We start from the raw sequence: 21309 nt of genomic DNA, 5'->3' as shown, positions 1-21309 counted from the left end.
GAGACGTTTGGAAGGGCCCCGACCCGAGGAGAGGCCTGGGGGGGCGGGTCCGACTCCGGGGTTTCTGCACTCGCGCTGCTTCTGCCTGGGGCCCTCCCAGGCCGGCCAAGGCCCATAGACAGGAGTTGGCCCTGGGGCACAAAATGCCCCCAAGATAAAAACAGGAACCGCCATTGGGGGGGGGGGAGAGGGAGGAAGGGAGGGCACCCGAAGGAGCACAAAAGGTAGGAAATGGAACCGGCTCCGGGAGGGGGGGAGGGGAAGGGCAGGGGAGGCGGGAGGGAATCGTGAGGTCGGAGGCTGCCCAGAGATGAGGGTCAGCCTGAGCAACGGGGGGAGGGGAGAGGGGGGGCGCGCTGCTATTTCATCCAGAAGTTGGCGTTTTCAGGACCTTGGACATCCCCAGGGCTCAGTGACCTGTGCCTGTGGCCTAGGCCAGGAAAGCTCTTGAAATGGCCCCAAGTTCTGGGAGCTTTTCCTATAGCAGCTGGGGGGTGAGGGGGTGGGCACAAGGAAGGGCCGCTGGGCCTGGGTATCAGTGCCAAGAGGCTCGGTCTGGTCCCAGGCCCAGGAGAGAAGCTCGTGAGCCTCCCTCTGGTGCTTCCAGGGAGCCGGCCCTTCCCCTACCCCCAAACCTCCCTGCTCTGTCCTGGGTTAGCCCACTGGTGAGAGCCAGGAACCGGCCGGGTCCGGCACTGGCCCGAGCCGAGGGGGGGAGGCCGGGGACCCCAGGCCCAGAAGGGGCCGGGCCAGACCCTGGTGACATCCGGCTCTCGGGGCAGCAAAAGGCTCCCCAACAAACTGCATGAGGTCACTGGGGGAGGGGGAGCCAAGCAAGGCTTCCCGTGGGGGCAGCAGGGCTGAGCTTTCAGGGCCCTGAAGGATTCTCAAAGGCAGACGTGGGGAGACTAAAAGTGCCGAAGGACAAGGGAAGCAGGGGCCCCTGGCAGGAGGGTGGGATGGATGACGGCCCCCCAGGGGCTTGGACAGGGCTAAGGGTTGGAGCAATCTCCACACATCCTGGTGATCCTCCTCAGGCAGGTATACGAGGGTCTTCCAGTGGAGGAGGGAGCGCTGCTCAGTCAGGGGGTCCTTGAGCCAGGAAGAGTGCACTAGTGGGAGGGGCGACCAGTGCCCACAGGGGACTGGAGCTCAGACTGGCCCTCCCCCCACCCCGGGGGACCTCAGGCAGAGCCCCCTATAAGAGACCTCAGAGGCTCCCCAGAGCCCAAACCTCGAAATGAAAGCCACAGCCCATGGGGAGTGTCCGGAGCCTCGCCCGTTTAATCATCACAAAACATCACTTGACAATCATCCTGAGTCCGCTTCCACAACAGGTTTCCCCCCAACCAGGGCCGGGCTTCCCACCCAAGACATTGGTCCCCACAGCTCAGATGTGGTTCAATAAGGGCCAGCGGGTGAGGGACTTCAAACAGCTGGCAGCTGCCCCCTCTCAGCCAGGGGGAGCAGGTCCTCCTCGTTCTCCTCCAGGGCGAGTTCTCGCTGACCCTGAGCAGACCCCCCAAATCTCCTCTTCGGGCCCCCCTCGCTTCAGCTCTTCCTCACTCTGGGCGTCCTCCAGCGGGTCAGATGTCGGGGGGAGCAGGGGTCGGGGAGCCCTTGAGAAACCTGTCCGGCGGCCCGCCCCCCGATTGATTTAGATGAAGATTGGAGCTATTCGAAGATGCAGATCTTTGGTTGATTTCATCAGGTCAGTCTGCAAAGAAGCACAGCAGGCGTCCACGAGGGCATCTGGCCAGAGAACCACCATTCCCCCCCAAGGGCCAGGAAGGACCCTCCATCCAACAAGGCTCTGCTGCTGAGACGGAATGACCTCTCGTGTCCCAGAGGGCCACGGCCTCCCTCCCGAACCCTGGCCGGCTCTACTGTCAGCAGGTTAGGAGCCCCGAGGGGACTGGGCAGGCCGGAAGGCCACGCCAGGCGGGCACCTCGCCCCCGAGAGCGCCAGACCGGGCAGCGGCCTCTCCGGGACCTTTCCAAAACAGCCGGTTAAGCCCGAGGTCACCGGCCGCCAAGGGTGGCCTCCGGCCTCTCCTCGCCTGTGAGGGACTCACTAAAAGGGGGGCTCCCAAGGGGCAGCCCTTTGACACTGGCCGTGGAGGCAGAACTCGGGGTCCCCCTTCCCCCACTACTGCTGCAAGGCCATCCAGGGTCCCCTCAGGACTTAATCGGGGAAGGGGTCAGGAATACCGTCAGGAACGACTGGGAGGAGCTGGGGTGTCAGCTGCCCCCCGCCGCGCTCTCCCGCAGCATGGCCAGGGCGGCCCCGGCCGCGGCGTCCACGTCCCGGCCGTACGAGACGGGCAGGGGGAAGGCCCTCTCCACCTCCTGCCGCAGCACCTCGTTCCTGGCCAGGGCGCTGCCGCTGCCCACCAGCCTCCGGACGCCCCACTCCTGCAGCCGCTGCGACGGGAGCATGGTGTGGACGTTCCGGACGACGCCGCGGCACAGCGCCCTGCTCACGTGCCCGAGGGACAGGGCGGCGGGGGAGATGCTGCTCACGGACGCCAGCGCATCCGGCAGGTGTCTCTCCCCCAGGAGCGTCGGGCTGACGGTGAGCTGGGTGTCCGTCTGGGTCAGGGCCGCCCGGATCATCTGCTCATAGATCTGGCCCTCCGCGACGTCCGCTCCTGCCGAGGGAAAGGCTTTTGCTCGCTCCGGGGGCTCCGTGCTGAGGGAGGCCCCCCCACCCCGTGCTTGGCCGCCCGGCAGCCCACTCACCCAGGTCCGCCATCCAGCGCGCCAGCATGGTGACGAAGGTGGCCAGCACGTTGCCGCCGTTTAGGGACGCGGCGACGCCCAAGTAGGTCCGGCCAAAGTAGGGGAAGTAAGCCACTGGGTCCGAGGGCTCCGGACGCTCCGCGGGCTTAAACCCGGGCGGCATGGAGGCCGCCAGCTGGACGGAGGTGCTGACGTTGAGGACTGAGCAGCCAGAGAAGCAGCATCAGGGCCGGCCCGGGCTCCCCTCGAGCAGCCCAGCCGTGATCGCGTGAGGCTGGGGAGGGGCGGGTCACGCCCCTTCCAACACTCGGCCGGTTCCTAGAACTGCCCGGTTCTGAACGAACGAGGCGGGTCCGGTCCAGCTCACGGGCAAACGCCGCCCGGTCTCACCTGCGTCTGTGCTCTGAGACATGCAGGAGAACACGGAACACTGAAGGTCCCCCAGGGCCACGCCAACCTTGGTCCCCCGGGGGATGCCAAACCACTCGTGGGCAGTTGTCCCCGCGATGGCGCCGGCCTCGGCCACGTCCGGGAGCAGGCGGGTGGGAAAGCCGGACTCCTCCAAACTGCAAAGCAGACCCCCTAAAGCCGGCGGGCAGAGCTGTGCCCGCGCCTGCCCCGCAGAGCTTGGGCTGGACTGCCAGCGGGAGGGGGGCAGGGGGTGCCCGGGACCCCGGGGGGGGCACTCACATGCGGGTGTTCCAGCTCCGGCGCTCGGTGCTGAAGTACCCCCAGCTGGCGGCGTTGTGCTCGGACATGAGGGGTCTCTGCAGGCCGCACAGCATGGCCACCACGTAGTCCTGGATGGTGCCCGCCGCGCTGAACGGCCCCAGGAACTCGGGGCTGTGGGCAGAAACCGCCGTCACCCGGCCGGCCAGCCTCGGGTCTGAAGCGGAGCGAGCGCCTGCGGCCGGGGCCCTCTTCCAGGGGCGGCCGGGGCCCTCTCCCAGGGGGCGGCCGGGGCCCTCTCCCGGGGGGCGGGGCCCTCTCCAAGGGGCGGCCGGGGCCCTCTCCCGGGGGCGGCCGGGGCCCTCTCCCGGGGGCGGCCGGGGCCCTCTCCCGGGGGCGGCCGGGGCCCTCTCCCAGGGGCGGCCGGGGCCCTGAGGCCTCCCCTCCCCTTCAGTCCCCGCCAGGCCCAGCTCCTGGCTGGTGAAAGGGAAGCAGCAGAGTCCCCAGCTGGACACTAGGCCCGGGAAAGCCCGTCTGCGTGGCCCCGGGAGCCGGGGGACCCACCTGTGGCGCGACAGCCAGTAGATGGTGGCGCAGCCGAATCCCGTGGCCACGCTCAGGTGGGACTCGGGCCGCGGGAGGGAGGCCAGGAAGCTGCTGGAGCAGCGCCCGTCCTGCCAGGTGACCAGGTGGCTGACGCGCTGCGGCTCAAAGACGCCGTGGGGGCCCCTCTGCTCCCAGGTGCAAGCTGAAAGGAGCCACGGCCCGGACCCGTGAGCCACGTCCCCCCCGCTCCCTCTGCCCGGGGGCCCCACGTCAGGCCCCCAAAAGGGGGTGCCTGGTAGGGGGCAGGTGCTCAATAAGTGCTGGGGGGCCCCGAAGCGGCCGGAGGCTGGGCAGGGAACAGTAGGGGGGGCTCCGGCGCAGGCGTGACCCCCCCACGCACAGACCCCGGCCCGCCGGAGCTCCCAGGCTGTGGCCTCGGCCCCCTGCTGGGGCCCATTACCGTGGCTGCCGTTCCAAAACATGACCCCGTGCATCTGTCCCGACACGCCGATGCAGCGGACCCTCCGCAGCTGCCACGCGGGCAGAGCCCCGAGACACTCGTTCAGAGCCCACAGGATCCTGTGCACGTCCTGCTCCCGGCCCTGGGGACACGAGGGGCTCAGGGCGCGGCCGGACCCCAGGAGGGGACCCCCCCACACGTGGTTCCAGTGTGCGTGGGGGCGAACAGCCTTCTGTGCACAGAGTAAGTGCCTACTGCATGCTCGGGCAGGTGCCCCCTCCCCCCCAGAGGCCGGGGAGGGCAGTGCCCACAGCACCGGTCCCCTCTCCAGGGCCCCTGACCCCGCTCCGACTGTGACCACGGCCTCCTCTGATTCTTTGGGACCCAGTGGCTCCTCCGGCCGGGGGGCTCGGGGGCCTTCCCAAGGGCTTCTGCTCTCGGGGGGCCAGGGGCGCCCGCTCAAAGCCACTGGGCCCAATCAGGCCCTTCCCCTCAGGCCAGGACCCGTGACCTGGAAGCGGGTTCTACATTTGTGATTCCTTTCTGACTTCCGGCTCCCCCATTAGCATCCGGGAAGCAGGGTCTCTGATTCACAATCCTGGTCCCTTTGGAGTCCGATGGAGCCACCTTGGGGTCCCAGGGCCAAAGCGCTCATTATGGAAGGGCCGGGCTGGAGCCCGGGGGCAGGGGTTCCCGTGTGCCCGCCGTGTGCCCACCCTGCGCCTGGCACGCCAAGGGCCTCTGCCCGCCGGAATGTTCTTCCCGTGCCCGCCCCCCCTTGCCCTCACCCGCTTCCTTACTTCCAAGCCCCCAAAAAACCTCTTTTATCGCTCCAGGTTGTCGGGTCTGTAAATTCCCATACAGGGAACTCCTGCGCCGCCAGAAGGGGGCGCCCACAGCTCCCTACCCTTGCGCTGAGCCCCAAGGGGGAGCCAAACCCACCCCGAACCCGCCCCTCACTTAACCCCCGACCACCAAAAGCCCCGCTTTCACTTGGCTTCCCCACACGGACACCTGGCGCTGTCTCAGGGCCCCGCAGGAGCTGAGGGCGGGGCTCGTGGCCTGTGACTGGGCCCCGGGCCCTCTGCCTCAGTCGGCCTCCATTGGAGCGCGTGCGCCTGGGCAGCCAAGCCCGCAGCGTTCCCGGCCGTCAGGCAGACGCGGGCCCAGGCCGTGCGGGCTCTCTCCGGGGGGCAGGGGGCTTCGGTCCCCCGCTCCCCACCCGTCTCCTCTGCGCCCCCCACGGCCCTGTCCTTCCACCTCAGGGAGCGTAGCCGGGCCCAGCTCCTCCGGGCACCCTCGCGCGGGGCACATCGAGTCTTCCCAGGCTGGGGGGGGGCTCTCCCCCGAGGTATCGCCCCTCCCCCGATTTCTGCCGCGGCCCTGGGGCTTCGTGTTCTGCTTTCCCCACAGAAGTCTCAGCCCCTGACTCATTCCGGAGGAGGGTCTCTCACAAGCCCACCGAGGCGGGCAGCAGCAGAGAGGCTGGGGCTGGACCCCCTGCTCCCCCCGGGGGTAGGGTCGGTGGGGGAGGGAAGTGACAGCCTAGACCCCAAGGGCCCCGAGCGAGCCCAGGTTTCCAGGCCCCGCCCCCAGCCCCCCCGGGGGTCCAAAGGGCACTAGATCCTGCCCAGGAGCAGAGGGGGAGGGGCAGATGCTCACCTCGGACCCGGCCTCCCCGCTCGGGAACACGTCGGCTCGTGTGGCCTGGCTGGCGCTGGCCGTGGGCATCAGGGGCTCTCGACGGGGACCGGCCTCCAGCAGCACCGCCTTCACGGACGTAGTGCCCAGATCGAGGCCCAACACGTAGTCAGCTTGGGCATCGCCACCTGCAGCCGCCATGGTTCCAAACGGCGGATAAGCCCGCGCAAGCGCAGGCGCAGACAGGAGGGCGAGGGACGCAGGCGCAGACCGCCCCCATGGGGGCGGAACGGCACGGGGCGGGGCTCCGAACTGCGCTCTTCGCCTATTGGTCGGCGGTCTCTGGGCGGGGCCAAACGTCACACCAGGGCGGCTCCAAGTAGCCGCGGGGCAGCCGAGCAACATTTCCCGGCGCAGCTCAGTTCCCTGCTTCCTCTCCTTCCTCCTTGCTGGCGGTGAGTGGTCGCGGGCCAGCGGCTCCGGCCGTTCTCGGGGCGCCCCGGGAGGTGTCCGCACGGCCGGAGCTCCAGCCTAGCGGGGGGTAGAGGCCGAGGCGAAGGAGCGCCTGGCGCCGGGCCGGCGTCCGTGCCCAGCCTCCCGCTGTGTGCTCCGGGCCGGGGGAGGCTGACCGAGGCTGGCCGGGAGATGATCTCTGCCCCGGATCCGGCCTCGAGCCCCTGAGGCCCGGGAGCTGGCCCTTGTGGGGGCTCTGGGGTAACAGCTCTGGGTGCCCCCATAGCGAAGCGGGGGGCGGTTACAGTCCTAGGCCCCCCCTGCAAGGAAGGAGGCTTGAGGGGGTTACGTGGCCCTGGATACCCCTGTAGAGGAGGGGGCACCTCTGATAGAGGAGGGGGCGAGGGGAGTTTCAGTTTTAGACACTCCCCCTTATAAGGAAAGAGTGTCTGGAGGGTGACAGCCTTGCACTGGGTCCCTCCTCAGGAGGGAGGGGGCTCTGTCTCTGAGCTTGGGGTGGGGGAGGGGAATCTGTTGAAAGCCTCCCCCCCTGACGCCTTAAATCCCCTCCCCCCAAGGCTTGAACATGTCCAGGTGGTCGTGGTCCTGGTGGTGGCTCCTCCTGGTGTCCGAGCTTCAGGAAGCGTGTGGTGAGTGGTGGGAGGCCCCGAGTCCGCGGGGACCCCCCTTGGCACCTCACTTCCGCCTGGGACTCCGTGCCCCGAGTCTGGGAGCCCCCCAGTGTGTCCTTGGCTCCAGGAGGTGCTGCCTCTGGTGGCCCCCTCCCCCCAGACTCTGCACCGCCAAGGGGGATGTTGGCTCTGGGTTGGGGGGAGGGGCTCTGACTGCAGCGGACCCCCAGGCTACAGAATATCTGTGGAGGACGAAGGGGGGAATCTACAGAGGTGATGAAGGTCATGGCAGAGAGGGGCGGGGCCGCCCCCAAAGGACACTTGTGGTTTCTCCCAGGAGCCCTGACTAAGAATGGGGGGGGGGAGCCGGCCAGTGAGGGCTCACAGTGAGTCGAAGCAGGCAACTCCCCAAGATGTCGGGGCAGAGGACACGGGGGAGAGCAGGTCCTGGCAGGTAGGGGGTGAGCCTTGGGACCGAGCAAGGGAGAGGAATTGGTGGGGATGCCCTGAATCCGGCATCCTCACTGGGGACACCTGGTCTGCTGGGGAGTCTGAGGGGGCTCCTCTTCTTCTCCAGTAATGTTGTTAGTCTGGATGCTAAGGAAGGCCCCCCTGGCTGATCACACGGCCAGCTTGTTTCCAGCCCCCCCAGTGGACCCCTGCCAGCCGAGCTGAGGGTCCACGCTACCCTGGGGGGCTCCATTGCCCTTGGGGGCCAGGTGTTCCGGAAGGAAGCTGGCAGCTGGCCTCCCTCCTGCCCCCCTTCCCCTCCCCTGATGCCCCGTGAGGAGCAGGGAGAGGGCAGGCTTCTGAGAGGACTCTGCTTATCTGCTGCCATCAGGTGCTTCTGGGAATCTCTCTGGGAGCCTCTCTGCCCCTCGCGTGGTCACACTTGAAAACGGGAGCTGCAAAAATGTGACCTTCACCCTGGAGTAAGTGTGCCAGGCCCCCCCGGACTGGGAGAGAGTGTGTGACTGATGTGTAAGGGGGGGCTAAGCCTCCTGGCCACGGTGGGGGGGGGCTGCCTTCCCCAGAAGCACCTCTCCAAGGTCCTGGCCCCCTGCCCATCTCTCTGCAGCCTCCCTCCCACCTGAGTGGCGGCCCCGGCAGGAGCTTCCATCTCCTGGCTGAAGGCTTTGGGGTTTCATCCTTGAGGTACCCTAAGCTTCCCTACTCTCTTCTTCTCCCTCTTCCCTCCCCTCTTCTCTTCCTTCCCCCTCTCTCCCTCCTCTCTCCCTCTCCTCTATACTTTCCCTCCTCTCCCTTCCTCTCCCTCTGCCCTTCCCCTGTCTCCCACCTTCCTCTCCCTTCTGCTTTCCCTCCCCTCCTCCCGCCTTTCTTCCCCTCCTCCCGCCTTTCTTCCCCTCCTCTTTCCCTCTTTCTTCCCTTCTCTGCATCCCTCTTCTCTCCCCTCCTCCTTCCTCCTTTCCCTCTTCTTCCCCTCTCCCCCTTTTCCTTCCCTCCTCTCTCCTCCTTTCTGCTCCTTCCCTCCTGTCCCTGCTTTCCCCCTCCCTCTTCTCTTCCCCCTTTCACCTTCCTCTTCCTCTCCCCTTCCCTTCTCTTCCTCCCTCCTCCTCCTCCCCCTTCCTTCCCTCCGGAGCACATCAGAAGCCCTCTGACCCCAGCGGAGGGGGCTGCCCAGCTGCCCTAGCTGAGGGAGCCCCTGCGGCCCGAGGGGCGCTCCTGACTCCCCGCGCCTTGTTCCCCGCAGGGCTCCACTGGAGGCGCCCTGGGCCGTGACCCTGGACGTTGTCTACACTTCGAAGAACAAAAGCGTGCTTGAGTTCCCTGAAGAAGTAAGTGCCTCATCGGCCTTGGGGGGAGAAGGGGGGCCCGGGAACGGGGGCGGACGGAGGCTGCATGGGCAGGTCCCTGTGCCCCCTCACAGGTCCCGGTGCCGGCGGGGCAAAAAGCCGCGAGTTTTCCCGTGATGGGGCTGGACGTGGGCCAAGTGACTCTCCTTCTCCAGGTCAATGGCTCCAACCAGACCAGGTGAGTGGGGGCGGAGCTTGGCCGGTGGGGGCGGAGCTTGGCCGGTAGGGGCGGGGTGCCGCCCCGGCTCCGCCCTCACCCACCCCTCCCCTTTGCAGCGCCCTGGTCCACTTCTTGGTGTTCCGCAGCCGCACGCTGGAGTGGATCAACCAGGTCATTGGCTGGATCTACTTTCTGGCCTGGTCCATCTCCTTCTATCCACAGGTGTTTGAGAACTGGAGACGCAAAAGGTAGCGGTCCGGGGGCTCCCACCCCGGGGAGAGCTGTGTCCTCCCCCCCCCCAGAAAACCTGCCCCGGGGCAGCAGCCACCTGGGCCCCGTGGGCCCCGTCGGGGCCACTCCCCCCTTGCGCCCCAGAAGCTTGGCTCTGCTGGCCAGGCCGGCGGCTGCGGGAGGTGGGGCTCCAGGTCGCCCTCACCCACAGCACAGTTGGGCCCCTTCCGGGTCCGACCTCGGTTCTACCATTGGTTCTGATCCGGGGTTCAGTCCCCCATGTTTGCCAGTCCCAAAGGGGGGGCTTCCAAGGAAGCGCGCCATCTGGGGGCGGCGGGCAGGAGCCCAGGGGAGGCGCTCCCCGGGGCTCCCGGGCTCTGAGCACGGGCTCTGGGCTCCTTGTCCCGCAGCGTGGTCGGCCTGAGCTTTGACTTCGTCGCCCTCAACCTCACTGGCTTCATCGCCTACGCTGTGTTTAACGTTGGTCTCTTTTGGGTGCCCTACATCAAGGTGAGGCTGGATCCTCTCTGGTCCCGGCAGCATGGCCCCCAACCCCTGGCCTGGGCCAGCCTGGCCCCAGTCTCCAGCCTGGCCCCCAGTCCCCAACCCTTGGCCCCGGCCCGCGCGGCCTCCAGTCCCCAACCCCTGGCCCTGGTCCCTGGCCCGCGCGGCCTCCAGTCCCCGGCCCGCGCGGCCTCCAGTCCCCAACCCCTGGCCCTGGTCCCCGGCCCGCGCAGCCTCCAGTCTCCGGCCTGCACGGCCCCGGTCCCCGGCCCGCGCAGCCTCCAGTCCCCGGCCCGCGCAGCCTCCAGTCCCCAACCCTTGGCCCTGGCCCGCGCAGCCTCCAGTCCCCAACCCTTGGCCCTGGCCCGCGCAGCCTCCAGTCCCCGGCCCGCGCAGCCTCCAGTCCCCGGCCCGTGTAGCCTCCAGTCCCCAACCCCTGGCCCTGGCCCGCGCAGCCTCCAGTCCCCGGCCCGCGCAGCCTCCAGTCCCCGGCCCGCGCAGCCTCCAGTCCCCGGCCCGCGCAGCCTCCAGTCCCCGGCCCATGTAGCCTCCAGTCCCCGGCCCGCGCAGCCTCCAGTCCCCGGCCCGCGCAGCCTCCAGTCCCCGGCCCGTGTAGCCTCCAGTCCCCAACCCCTGGCCCTGGTCCCCAGCCCGCGCAGCCTCCAGTCCCCGGCCTGCACGGCCCCGGTCCTCAACCCCTGGCCCTCTGGCTCTGCTTGGGCCCCTCAGGAGCAGTTTCTTCACCAATACCCTGCCGGCATTAACCCCGTGGACAGCAACGACGTCTTCTTCAGCCTCCACGCCGTGGCCCTCACGCTGGTGATCATCGGGCAGTGTCTCCTGTATGAGGTGGGTGCCCCCAGAGCGGCCTGAGGCTGGCGTCCCGCGCTGCCAGGGGGCGGAGGACCCTCCGTGGGCACAGACGAGGCCCTCCCTCGGGGAGCCGGTGGGCGGCAGGGGAGCCTCCCCAGGCAGCGCCAGCCTTTGGCTCTGGGGCAGAGAAGCCGAGAGGAGGGGCGGGCTTTGGCCCCCGGGGCCTTCGGGGCAGCCTTTGTCGGGGGCCCCTCTGTTAGTGCTCAGTGACACCCCCTTCATCCCTCCAGAAAGGCGACCAGAGAGTGTCCAGGGCCTCCGTGGCCTTCCTGGTGCTGTCCTGGCTCTTCGCCCTGGTCATGATGTGCGTGGCCCTCGGTGGGGCCGTCACCTGGCTGCAGTTCCTCTTCTGCTTCTCCTACATCAAGCTCGCCGTCACCCTGATCAAGTACTTTCCCCAGGTAGAGGCGGTCCCGGGGCAGGGGTGGGGGATGGGCCAGTGGGTAGGGGCGAGAGGTGCCTCGCGGGGCCGGGGGGAGGGGGGCCTCTCAGCCCCCCACCCTCTGTCCGTCCCAGGCGTGCCTGAACTTTCGCCGGAAGAGCACCGAGGGCTGGAGCATCGGCAACGTGCTCCTGGACTTCACGGGAGGCGTCTTCAGCCTCCTGCAGATGTTCTTCCAGTCGTACAACAACGGTGAGTGGTGGAGCCGCGGGCCCACGCCCTCCCGCCCTGGGCACCGGGGGCGCGGGCGGGTTAACGTGAAGTCAGTCACACTATTTCCGAATCCTGAGTTCCAGTTTCCCCATGCGGGCCCCCGCCGCCCACCCCCAAGGCCACGGCACATCAGCAGGGGGCGACACGAAAGCGGCCTCGGAGGCACGCCCGGGCCTCTGGAAAGGGGGCTTTCTTGGGCCTAGGGGAGCGCAGGAGGCCCCGGGAAGGTGGCAGACGCAGCACGTGCCCTCTCGGTGTGCCGGGCCCTGGTTACAAACGCCACCCGTTCTCCCGGGAGCGGGGCCGAGGGCTTCCGCCAAGTACCTGAGCTGGGGCCGATGCCCTTGGTGGAGGCGGGGGATTTGGACTCACGCCCTGGTGCCCCTGGTGCCCCTGGAGCTGCCAGGAACCCCCGCCGACCTTTGGGAAGGCAACAAGAATAATGGGCCTGGGAGCGGGTGCTGGTATTCCGTCCCAGCTTTACGGATGAGGAGACTGAGGCCGGCAGCGCCTGTGGGAAGTGTCTGACCTCGGGCCCGGCACTCTGGGCACAGTGGCACCCCCCCCAACACCTGGGACAGACCGCGGAAGAAACGAGGGCACGATCTTGGGGTCGGCACAGTCATGGTGTGACCAGGCAGTCCTCGGGGCCCCGTGCCCCGCTCTCCCCCGCCCCCACTTCATAGTGGGGACTCTCTGGGCACTGGGGATGGCCGCCGAGGCGGGAGCGCTTGGCCCGGGGTCTCCTATCCTGGAGAAACATGGGGCGGCCCCGCTCCCCTGCCCTTTCCCCCAGCGTCCAGCCCTCGCGGCGGTGATGAGGGCCCATCTGGCTTCACACACTTGACGGAAACATCTCAGGGAATCCTTTTCCTCCGACCATCTGGTCCCCTCGGACCGTGGGGTCAAAGACAAGCCCCCTCGGAGACGTGGGCTCCCTTACCCCAAAGGAGGCTCGGCTTTGGGCTCCCCAACACCCCCTTCTCTTTTGAGGCACAGTTCATACCCCGTGACCCCTCATCTCCCAGAATCCTCTGCCTCCTGTGTCCACATGAGATGAACTAACCCTTCTGTGTTATGTGAGGCCTGGAAGGACCCACAGCAGCCTGGCCATGGGCCAGATTGTGTCCCTGGTTAGACCATGTTCTAGTCCCAGGCCACAAATCACGTCCTAGGTTAAAACATTGTCCCAGGCCAGCCCATGATCCAGGTTAGACCATGTTCCAGTTAGACTATATTTCTGTCCCAAGTTAGACCATATCTGTGCCTCAGGTTAGACCATATCTGTGCCCCAGGTTAGACCATATCTGTGCCCCAGGTTTGACCATATCTATGCCCCAGGTTAGACCGTATCTGTGCCCCAGGTTAGACCGTATCTGTGCCCCATGTTTGACCATATCTGTGCCCCAGGTTAGACCATATCTGTGCCCCAGGTTTGACCATATCTATGCCCCAGGTTAGACCGTATCTGTGCCCCAGGTTAGACCACATCTGTGCGCCAGGTTTGACCATATCTGTGTCCCTGGGAGCTCCAGACCCGTCCCGAGGAAGGCTGCTCCGAGGCTCATATGTCTCATCTTGCCTCTGCAGATGAGTGGACCCTGATTTTTGGAGACCCCACCAAGTTTGGCCTCGGCATGTTCTCCATCATCTTTGACATCATTTTCATCATGCAGCACTACTGCTTGTATAGACAGAAGCCAGGGTACGAGCAGCTCAGCTAGTACTCTCGGACAGCCCCACCATTCCTGTAGGCCGCGAAGCCACGGCCGGTCGTGGCTCTGGCGTCCGGAGAGCGTGAGCCTCGTCGTGCGAGCCCAGAGCCTTGAGGGACGGCGATCGCATCTCTTCCCGCCGGAAGTCCTGCCGCGCTCCTCGCTCACTTGCTCCCTCGGGGCACCCCCGGCCCCCTTCTGCTCATAAGCCAGTTGTCCGCTGAGGTTCAAACCTGCCACTCCCGGTTCAAGAGACTCGTGTGCCTGGGACGACGGGCTTGCTGTCTGTGTCCGGGCCCTCGGCCCCCCGGCCCCCAGAGTGGGCCCAGCAGCCGTGCCCGTGTCCCCGGGACAGAGGCTCCTTTCTCCGAGGGCGCCTCCGCTTCCCCCTGGTGTTCAGAAATGTCTTTCTTGTTTTGTGTTTTCAAGGCTCTCGCCGCCCTTCACGGGTTCAGAGGCGCATCCATAGTAGCATCGTGCCAGAGGGAGGAGGGCGCCTGCTGTCTGTCGCTGCTCTCTGTCCAAGCGTCCCAGCGCGGGGCTTCTGCTCCAGAGCCTCCGCTGCCCGTGGCCTGGGGCTGGCCAGCTCCTTCCTAAGCCTGATCCTGGCTGTTAACCCCATGGGGCCCGGCCCGAGGTGTGAGCCCGCCATTTGGGGGGGCGCGTCTCTTCTACGAGCTGTCCCTGTCACCCTACCTATGAGCACTCCGTCACGAGACAAAACACCCTCCCCCCCATGATTTCCCATGGGATTTTGTGGGCAGGGGCCCTTGGGCTTCAGCCATCCTCCCAAATGCACACACCCCAGTAAGAGAGCAGTCAGCCCCTCCTCGTTCTGGGTCCTCGTAGGGTGCCTCGGACCTCCAGCAGCTGCTTGGCTCTGGAGCACCCCGGTTCTCTGCTGTTACCTCGCCACTCCCAGGCATCTCCCTGCTTCTGTTCCAGCAAGCTCTGCAATGATGGTGGTGGTCTGTGGACGTGATTTTTGTCTACTTTCTATGTATTTTATTTTTAAAAGATCAGTGTAAGAAACCTAGAGCTTTCCATTAAAACTAACGTTTAATTTTTCACACTTTTGGCATTCTGATAAGCTTTAGTGACCCTCCCCCTGGGCCCCTTTAACAGGTGGAGAAAGCCTCCAAGGGCAGGCTGGGGACCCCCAGAGATCCCCACGGGGCCGCTTCTTCATTAAAAAAGGACTGAGACACTCGACTCCTCAGCACCGGGCTCTGTCACATGATCTGTGGCCTCTGCCTGAGCTGAGGATTCCCAGTGTGGGCGGGAAGGGCAGTTCCCACTCCCGGGAAGGAGATTGTGACCTTCCCACTCCCAGGGGCCGGGAAAGGAGATTGTGACCTTCCCGCTCCCAGGGGCCGGGAAAGGAGATTGTGACCTTCCCGCTCCCAGGGGCCGGGAAGGAGATTGTGACCGTCCCTCTCCGGGGCCAGGAAAGGAGATTCCATCCATCCCACTCCCGGGAAGGAGATTGTGACCGTCCCGCTTTTGCTATCTGACTGAACCAGAAAAGCTTTGGGTTACGTCCCCAACTTCCAGGGCGGTAAATACACATCACTGGACTGGAACCCCCCGCCCCGGCATCCCACGACCCCAAATCCGGGGAGGAGAGAAGCCATTTCCCCCGAGAACCGAGGCAAGAGCACAATTCCAGCTTTGTTTATTGAGTACGAGAAGTCGGCGCTGGGCCGACAGTCACAAAAATAGGGCCCGGGGCTTGTTATGACCGAGTCTGACCAGGTTAGCACTTTTGAAATGAGATAGAAACTGCTACATAGAAAACTTTCAGGAAAAATAGAAAAGGGCCCGGGGGCCGGCCGGGGCAGCTTCACAGGCAGGCGGGACAGGGCGCTCCCTGGACTAACGAGCTTTGGGGGAGGGGCCACAGCGCCGCCCCCTCCCTCCCACAGCTCAGGCTTCTGGCTGGAGAAAGTCCGGCAGCTGCCTTCAGGGTCCGAGCCTGCCGGAGGTGCTCAGGGAGAGGCTTGGGGAGAGGCACGGATGGGGTGGAGCTGAGGGCACGGCCTGGCCCAAGAACAGGCCCGCAGAAAGGCGGCCTGAGCCTTGGAGAGCCGGCTCCCGGCCCCACCGCTCAGCCTCCCCTTACCTGGCCCGGCTGCCCGAGGGGCCCCGCCGACCGCCCTGCCCACTCTCTGGCCAGCACGGGAAAGCTGACTGTGGGATGGTGGGGCCCCAGGCCTCCCGCCCCCCACGGGGCCTAGCGGGCCGAGGGGCCGGCGCAGGGAGGCCCTAGGCCAGCATGGACTGCTGCACGGCTTTCTGCAGGCCCTGCCGGGTCACCAGCAGCCGTACCACTTCCTCGTTCCTCTTGGTGAGTCTCTTCCTGGCTTGGTCGTGGGTCACCATCGTCATGTCCCAACCGTTGACCTGCGGACAGAGTCTGCGTCCTTCTCGGGCCCTGGGCTGCGGACCCCGCAGGCCTCCAGGTCCGGGGCGTGCCCTGACCCGACTCTCACCCCTGGAGCTGGGGGGCAGAAGGAGCCGTGTGGGGTGCACTTGGGGTGCTGGGGGGGACTCAGGAGATACCCAGAGCAGGGGAGAGGGGCCGGCCCGCCACCCACTGCACGGGGTGCTCCAGTCTAGGCAGGCCGGCCCACGGGGAGTCGGGCCAGCGTCCGGGGAGCGACTCCCTCCCCACGAGGTGCAGCCTGCGGACCGGCCCCGGACGAACGGCAGCCCGGGGTCGGGAAGCCCCAAGGTCAAATCCAGCTTCAGACACCGAGCGGCCAGCTGCCGACGCATTGCCAAGGTGAGGAGGGGTCCGGGAAGGAACTCTGGGGCCCCGCCCCCTCCCGCCACACCCAGGCCCCGTCTCCTCACCTGCATTATCTTGTCTCCGATCTGGAGGCCCGCCACCTCCGCGGGGCCCCCCTCGGACACCCTGGTGACGTAAATGCCCTGTGGGGAGTCAGCACCGTCGTAGCGTCCCCCAGAGCAGGCTCTCCCCGCTCCCACCCGCCCCACGCAGCTCAAACGGATGAGGCCTGATGAGGAGCAAACGGGGGCTCGGGGCCCCGAGGACGGGCAGCCCTCCCGCCAGCGGCCGCCTCACCTTGTCCGTCTTATCCTCGGAGAAGGGGTTCTGGGCGGGGTCCTGGTCGATGCCCCCTCCGATGCTAAATCCAAGAATCAGATTTTCACCTTGGCGTAGTTTGTGAATTTCGACTCTTTGCTAGTTACAAAAGGGGGAAAAGCCGTTAGCGCGGCCCCTGTGGCACTGACGGGAGGCCCCCCCCCGGGAAAAGCTGTCCCACGTGCCAGCGAGAACGCCCGCTTGGGCTCGAGAGCTGAAGTCGGCCACGTTCTCCCCCAGCGTGGTGGCGGGAGGGGGGGAGCCCCGGCAGGAGCCCCTCCCCCTAGCTCGGGCCTCCCTCTTCCTCCACCCCCAGGTAAGGCTGCCTCCCCCTCGCCTCAGCTTGCTCCCACTCAGGGGAACCGGGGAAAAAAGCCAGAAAGGCCCTGTCGCCCACAATGCCCCGGCTCCAGGGTTCCTAGAACCTGAAGGGAGGGAGAAGGACTTAAGGCCCGAAGATGCCCTACTGCAGACGAGTAAACTGAGGCAGGCCTAAGTGCTCACAAGGCCTCACGTCCCCTGCTGTTCCCCCTCCCAGGCAGGCTCCCAGAAGGCCGAGGGCTCCGGGCCCACGTTGGCGGCTCCCTTGGAGAGGTCCCATCCCGGGGGAGATGAGCCCCCCGCGAAGGGCCCCCAGGCGCAGGTGCTGCCCCAGCCCGGTGACACGCCCACGCCGGGGGGACCGCTGCGCACCCAGGGCCCCTCGGGGAGCCCCCCACAGGAGCCTGTTCTTGGCCCCGCAGCCCTCGGCCCGGTGCCGGGCATCCAGTCAGCGCCTAATAGATGTTCTCTGCCAGTTCTAGGAGGCCACGGGTTTGTTCCCAACTTGGTCTGGAAGCCTCGGGAGGGGAAGAGGCCGCGGGCCCAGGAAGGCCCCGAACGGGCCACACAAGTCATCAGGAAAAGAACCAGGAAATGGTGACTCACAGCTCGGCCGGAATCAGCTGCCATTCCAAGCGGCTGACTCAGCGCCGGCTCCCCCTCCCCCCTCCCCCAACCCCCGGCCGCCAGCTCAGGGAGGGGCCGGGCAGGAGCCACGAGCGGCCCCAGGCCCGGATCCTGCAGGCGCAGTCTTCTGGAAGCTGCAAGTCAGCTGTCCTGTGTTACTACTGCCCTCCGGGGGCGGAGCCGTCCCTCCTGGGCTGCTCCCCCACCCCGGGTGTCCCCAGCTGGTCCCGGCCGCATCTGCCGCCAGCCTCTCTGCCCCGTGCCTGGCCCGCAGTGGGAGCTTTATCGGAGCCCAAGGGGTCCCCGAGTGCCCCTGCAGGGGATACTGCGCACAAAGGGCCGCCGGGCTGGGCTCCTTCCTGCGCCGCAGAAGCCCTGGAGCCCCTGGGGGAGGAGAGCCAGGCGGGGCCGGGGAGGGGGCGGGGAGGGGGCGGAGAGCTTCCGGAGGGGGCCCCTTCTGAGCGACCTGGGGCCACGGTGACAGCCTCCTCCTCCTCCTTGCCTCAGGCTAGAGAACGGGATAAGGGAGGCGACCGGTTCCCCCACACCCCCTGGGACCCTGCGTCCTCCCAGCTCCCGCGCCTCCCCCCTCTCACTGACTTATGCACAAGCGGGAAATGGGGGGGAGAAGGCCTGCCTGCGGACCCCCTTCCTGGGGAACGCGTCCTGGCCCAGCGGCCGCAACCCCCCCAGGTCCTGTAAGTTTCAAGGAAGAGGGGCGTGCCCTCGGGTGCGCGCCCCCCCCCTCCCGCGCGCGCCTTAAGCACGAGCCTGCCCCTCCCCTAGCCCGCGCTCGGGGGCGCGCCGTCCGACACGGCCTCGCCCTCCGTCTCCGCCTCCTCACCCCGCGGCCCGCTTCTCGGGAGGACCCCCGGACGCCCCGCACTCACCACCACCGCGGTGAACGGCTGCCCGGGCACGTAGGACATCTTGGCTGCAGCTCCGGCCCCACCCGGCCCCCACCCCTAGAACAAAAGGGCTCGGGAGGTCCCGCCCCTCATGAATCATGCATGAATGTTGCAGCCAGTCAACGAGGGGGCCGCCCTTCTCGGGCTCCGCCCCCCGGCGACCCGGCACTGAGCACGCGCAGCATCTCCGGGCGGGATAGGAGGAGTCCCAGTCTGCGCATGCGCCCGCTTCTCTCTTCCCGGCAGCCTCGAGCCAAGATGGCGCCCCTGGAATCGCTGTCCTCCTCGCCCGCCTGAGGAAAAGACGCAGTCGCTGTCACCGCCGCCGCCTCCTCCCGGACCAGGTAACACCCGCGGGACCCGGGACTCTTGCTTGGGGGACGACACAGGCCTGAGAGTCTTCCCTTCCTCTCCAGGGTCAGGGGGGTTAGAGGTCAGCAGTTAGGCCTCCCTCTTTCGCCGGGAACCAGACGAGGTTGGGGACCGCCTCAGGCGTCTTCCCTCCCTTGCTGGGCCTCTTCTTTGGGCAAGGGTCTCCGTGCTGCGCGTCCCCGCCCTCCCGGGGCTGCCCCGAAGGACCCGGGCCTGACACGTGGGACGGACCGACGAGGGTCTGCTCTCCCTCAAGAAAAGGGGGCGAATCCTGGGAGGGAGGAAGGGATCCCGTGCTTGGGAGGGGAAGAGGTGAGGGGGTGGGGCTTGGAGCCTTCCCCCAGACACTTCTGCCTTTGCTTCCCTGCATTCCCTCCCCCAGATATTCCTGCCCTTCCTTTCCTATACCCCCTCCCCCAGGTGCTCCTGCACTTCCTTCCCTTTGTCCCATCCCCCACCTGCTCCTGCCCTTCCTTTCCTGTAACACTTCCCCCAGGTGCTCCTGCACTTCCTTCCCTTTGTCCCATCCCCCACCTGCTCCTGCCCTTCCTTTCCTGTAACACTTCCCCCACCTGCTCCTGCACTTCCTTCCCTTTGTCCCCTCCCCCACCTGCTCCTGCCCTTCCTTCCCTGCACCCCCTCCCCCAGGTGCTCCTGCACTTCCTTTCCTATACCCCCTCCCCCACCTGCTCTTGCACTTCCTTCCCTGCACCCCCTCCCCCAGGTGCTCCTGTACTTCCTTCCCTTTGTCCCATCCCCAGCCTGCTCCTGCCCTTCCTTTCCTGTAACACTTCCCCCAGGTGCTCCTGCACTTCCTTCCCTTTGTCCCATCCCCCACCTGCTCCTGCCCTTCCTTTCCTGTAACACTTCCCCCAGGTGCTCCTGCACTTCCTTCCCTTTTTCCCATCCCCGACCTGCTCCTGCCCTTCCTTTCCTGTAACACTTCCCCCACCTGCTCCTGCCCTTCCTTTCCTGTAACACTTCCCCCAGGTGCTCCTGCACTTCCTTCCCTTTGTCCCCTCCCCCACCTGCTCCTGCCCTTCCTTCCCTGCACCCTCTCCCCCAGGTGCTCCTGCACTTCCTTTCCTATACCCCCTCCCCCACCTGCTCTTGCACTTCCTTCCCTGCACCCCCTCCCCCAGGTGCTCCTGTACTTCCTTCCCTTTGTCCCATCCCCAGCCTGCTCCTGCCCTTCCTTTCCTGTAACACTTCCCCCAGGTGCTCCTGCACTTCCTTCCCTTTGTCCCATCCCCCACCTGCTCCTGCCCTTCCTTTCCTGTAACACTTCCCCCAGGTGCTCCTGCACTTCCTTCCCTTTGTCCCATCCCCAGCCTGCTCCTGCCCTTCCTTTCCTGTAACACTTCCCCCAGGTGCTCCTGCACTTCCTTTCCTTTGTCCCATCCCCCACCTGCTCTTGCACTTCCTTCCCTGCACCCCCTCCCCCAGGTGCTCCTGCACTTCCTTCCCTTTGTCCCATCCCCAGCCTGCTCCTGCCCTTCCTTTCCTGTAACACTTCCCCCAGGTGCTCCTGCACTTCCTTCCCTTTGTCCCATCCCCCACCTGCTCCTGCCCTTCCTTTCCTGTAACACTTCCCCCAGGTGCTCCTGCACTTCCTTTCCTTTGTCCCATCCCCCACCTGCTCTTGCACTTCCTTCCCTGCACCCCCTCCCCCAGGTGCTCCTGCACTTCCTTCCCTTTGTCCCATCCCCCACCTGCTCTTGCACTTCCTTCCCTGCACCCCCTCCCCCAGGCAGGAGTTTGGGGCTAGGTACATGGGCAGTGTTTCGGAGATTGGATGAGACCTACAAGTGGCCTCTTCCTCCGGGACAAAGGGCATGAGGGGACGCCCCTGGCCAAAGCACAGGCGCGGTACCGGCCGGCCGAGGACCCAAGCTTTCCCGGTTCAGTCAGCCTGAAAGCCACGGTCTGTCTCTCTCCCAGCCCGCCCCACCCCGCCTGGTCAGGACCTACAGGACCCACGGACCTCGGCTTTCCCGGCCCTGCCCCTTGTGCCGCCCGGAGGAGCGGGGAGATCAGCTGTGGGGAGAGCATGGCTGCCACGGCCGCCAAGCGCGACGGCCCCCCCTTCATTAGCGAGGCCGCGGTCCGCGGGAATGCCGCCGTGCTGGACTATTGCAGGACGTCCGTGTCCGCCCTCTCGGGAGCCACGGCGGGCATCCTGGGCCTGACCGGCTTCTACGGCTTCATCTTTTACTTCCTGGCGTCCACCCTCCTCTCTCTGCTCCTCGCCCTCAAGGCCGGCCGGCGGTGGAACAAGTACTTCAAGTCTAGGCGGCCACTCTTTACCGGGGGCCTGGTGGGGGGGCTCTTCACCTACGTCCTCTTCTGGACTTTCCTGTACGGCATGGTGCATGTCTACTGAGGGGAGGGGGCTGCCAGGCTTCTGTGGGCTCGGGAGCCAAGCGCCCGGAGGGACTGGCCGGCTCGGAGAGGCCGAGAGCCCTCGCTTTCCGGCGGAGTCCACCGTTTGTGCTGTTAATGTTATTAGTAACTTATGTCAGGAGAGAGATCTCTGGTGTTAGTCTGCAGATTAAATCAAATGTGAAACGTGGCGTGTGGCGTGTCCTGCCGAGCGCGAACCGCAGCGGGCTTCCCCAGGGTCCGCGGCGAGCTCCCCCGTCCCCAGCTTCTCTCCCCAAGCCACTCTTCGTAGAAGTTTGCACAGGCCCCAGCCTCCCCCCACCAGAGGTTACCTCCCACAGAGGAGCCTTGCTGCTGGCCCCCCTCCCCCGTCAGGCTCTCTGCCCGAGGTTGCCCTGGCTGGGGGACCCCTTGAGCATTTGCCATCCCACCACCCTCCACTTCCAGCTTCTGTCTGGTGACCCCCTCCCCGCCTCAGACTCTGTCTCTGGTGTC

At 66.5% G+C, this 21309-nt stretch overlaps 4 protein-coding genes across 8 annotated transcripts; 2 read left to right on the top strand and 2 right to left on the bottom strand.

Moving 5' to 3' along the window:
* Positions 1 to 1261: 1261 nt before the first annotated feature.
* SHPK (sedoheptulokinase) lies at positions 1262 to 6299 on the bottom strand. Its single transcript, XM_051991508.1, has 8 exons — positions 6080 to 6299; positions 4418 to 4559; positions 3976 to 4159; positions 3433 to 3585; positions 3133 to 3308; positions 2743 to 2943; positions 2212 to 2651; positions 1262 to 1717 (listed from the first exon to the last, which is right to left on the bottom strand). The coding sequence occupies exons 1-7, from the start codon at positions 6257 to 6259 to the stop codon at positions 2242 to 2244; spliced, it is 1446 nt and encodes a 481-aa protein (XP_051847468.1). The 5' UTR covers positions 6260 to 6299; the 3' UTR covers positions 1262 to 1717; positions 2212 to 2241.
* On the top strand, positions 6290 to 14167 carry CTNS (cystinosin, lysosomal cystine transporter). 3 transcript variants are annotated; one of them, XM_051991521.1, is made up of 12 exons: positions 6290 to 6513; positions 7090 to 7161; positions 7985 to 8075; positions 8855 to 8939; positions 9032 to 9135; positions 9234 to 9365; positions 9759 to 9858; positions 10582 to 10701; positions 10956 to 11126; positions 11242 to 11359; positions 12971 to 13085; positions 13525 to 14167. In XM_051991521.1, exons 2-12 carry the CDS (start codon positions 7098 to 7100, stop codon positions 13562 to 13564), a joined length of 1140 nt encoding a protein of 379 aa, XP_051847481.1. In that variant the 5' UTR covers positions 6290 to 6513; positions 7090 to 7097; the 3' UTR covers positions 13565 to 14167. The 3 variants fall into 3 exon arrangements, with proteins under 3 accessions (XP_051847481.1, XP_051847480.1, XP_051847482.1); XM_051991522.1 differs by lacking the exon at positions 6290 to 6513 and adding an exon at positions 6608 to 6772; XM_051991520.1 differs by having other exon boundaries at positions 6411 to 6513; positions 12971 to 14167.
* A 586-nt stretch (positions 14168 to 14753) lies between these two features.
* On the bottom strand, positions 14754 to 18184 carry TAX1BP3 (Tax1 binding protein 3). 3 transcript variants are annotated; one of them, XM_051991525.1, is made up of 4 exons: positions 18043 to 18184; positions 16184 to 16303; positions 15952 to 16029; positions 14754 to 15498 (listed from the first exon to the last, which is right to left on the bottom strand). In XM_051991525.1, the coding sequence occupies exons 1-4, from the start codon at positions 18079 to 18081 to the stop codon at positions 15361 to 15363; spliced, it is 375 nt and encodes a 124-aa protein (XP_051847485.1). In that variant the 5' UTR covers positions 18082 to 18184; the 3' UTR covers positions 14754 to 15360. The 3 variants fall into 3 exon arrangements, with proteins under 3 accessions (XP_051847485.1, XP_051847486.1, XP_051847484.1); XM_051991526.1 differs by lacking the exon at positions 18043 to 18184 and adding an exon at positions 17132 to 17524; XM_051991524.1 differs by lacking the exon at positions 18043 to 18184 and adding an exon at positions 16898 to 17101.
* A 121-nt stretch (positions 18185 to 18305) lies between these two features.
* EMC6 (ER membrane protein complex subunit 6) lies at positions 18306 to 21004 on the top strand. The gene is made up of 2 exons (XM_051991527.1): positions 18306 to 18404; positions 20374 to 21004. Exon 2 carries the CDS (start codon positions 20483 to 20485, stop codon positions 20813 to 20815), a length of 333 nt encoding a protein of 110 aa, XP_051847487.1. The 5' UTR covers positions 18306 to 18404; positions 20374 to 20482; the 3' UTR covers positions 20816 to 21004.
* Positions 21005 to 21309: the final 305 nt, after the last annotated feature.

The sequence above is a fragment of the Antechinus flavipes genome, chromosome 3 (assembly GCF_016432865.1).
Source record: "Antechinus flavipes isolate AdamAnt ecotype Samford, QLD, Australia chromosome 3, AdamAnt_v2, whole genome shotgun sequence".
NCBI classification, from domain to species: Eukaryota; Metazoa; Chordata; class Mammalia; order Dasyuromorphia; family Dasyuridae; genus Antechinus; species Antechinus flavipes.
The sequence above is the reverse complement of the archived record's forward strand: the minus strand, read 5'-3'. Positions and strand labels throughout refer to the sequence as shown.

Excerpts from the sequence above, each read along its gene's own strand:
- SHPK (XM_051991508.1), bottom strand. The coding sequence starts at position 6,259 with ATGGCGGCTGCAGGTGGCGATGCCCAAGCTGACTACGTGTTGGGCCTC. Across the intron at positions 3,586-3,975 it reads TACTGGCTGTCGCGCCACAG|CCCCGAGTTCCTGGGGCCGT; the intron begins GTGGGTCCCCCG and ends TTCTGCCCACAG. Across the intron at positions 2,944-3,132 it reads GTCTCAGAGCACAGACGCAG|TCCTCAACGTCAGCACCTCC; the intron begins GTGAGACCGGGC and ends CTGGCTGCTCAG.
- CTNS (XM_051991521.1), top strand. The coding sequence starts at position 7,098 with ATGTCCAGGTGGTCGTGGTCCTGGTGGTGGCTCCTCCTGGTGTCCGAG. Across the intron at positions 10,702-10,955 it reads GGCAGTGTCTCCTGTATGAG|AAAGGCGACCAGAGAGTGTC; the intron begins GTGGGTGCCCCC and ends TCATCCCTCCAG. Across the intron at positions 11,127-11,241 it reads TGATCAAGTACTTTCCCCAG|GCGTGCCTGAACTTTCGCCG; the intron begins GTAGAGGCGGTC and ends TGTCCGTCCCAG.
- TAX1BP3 (XM_051991524.1), bottom strand. The coding sequence starts at position 17,101 with ATGACTTGTGTGGCCCGTTCGGGGCCTTCCTGGGCCCGCGGCCTCTTC. Across the intron at positions 16,030-16,183 it reads CCGAGGATAAGACGGACAAG|GGCATTTACGTCACCAGGGT; the intron begins GTGAGGCGGCCG and ends GACTCCCCACAG. Across the intron at positions 15,499-15,951 it reads TCGGAGACAAGATAATGCAG|GTCAACGGTTGGGACATGAC; the intron begins GTGAGGAGACGG and ends CTCTGTCCGCAG.
- EMC6 (XM_051991527.1), top strand. The coding sequence starts at position 20,483 with ATGGCTGCCACGGCCGCCAAGCGCGACGGCCCCCCCTTCATTAGCGAG.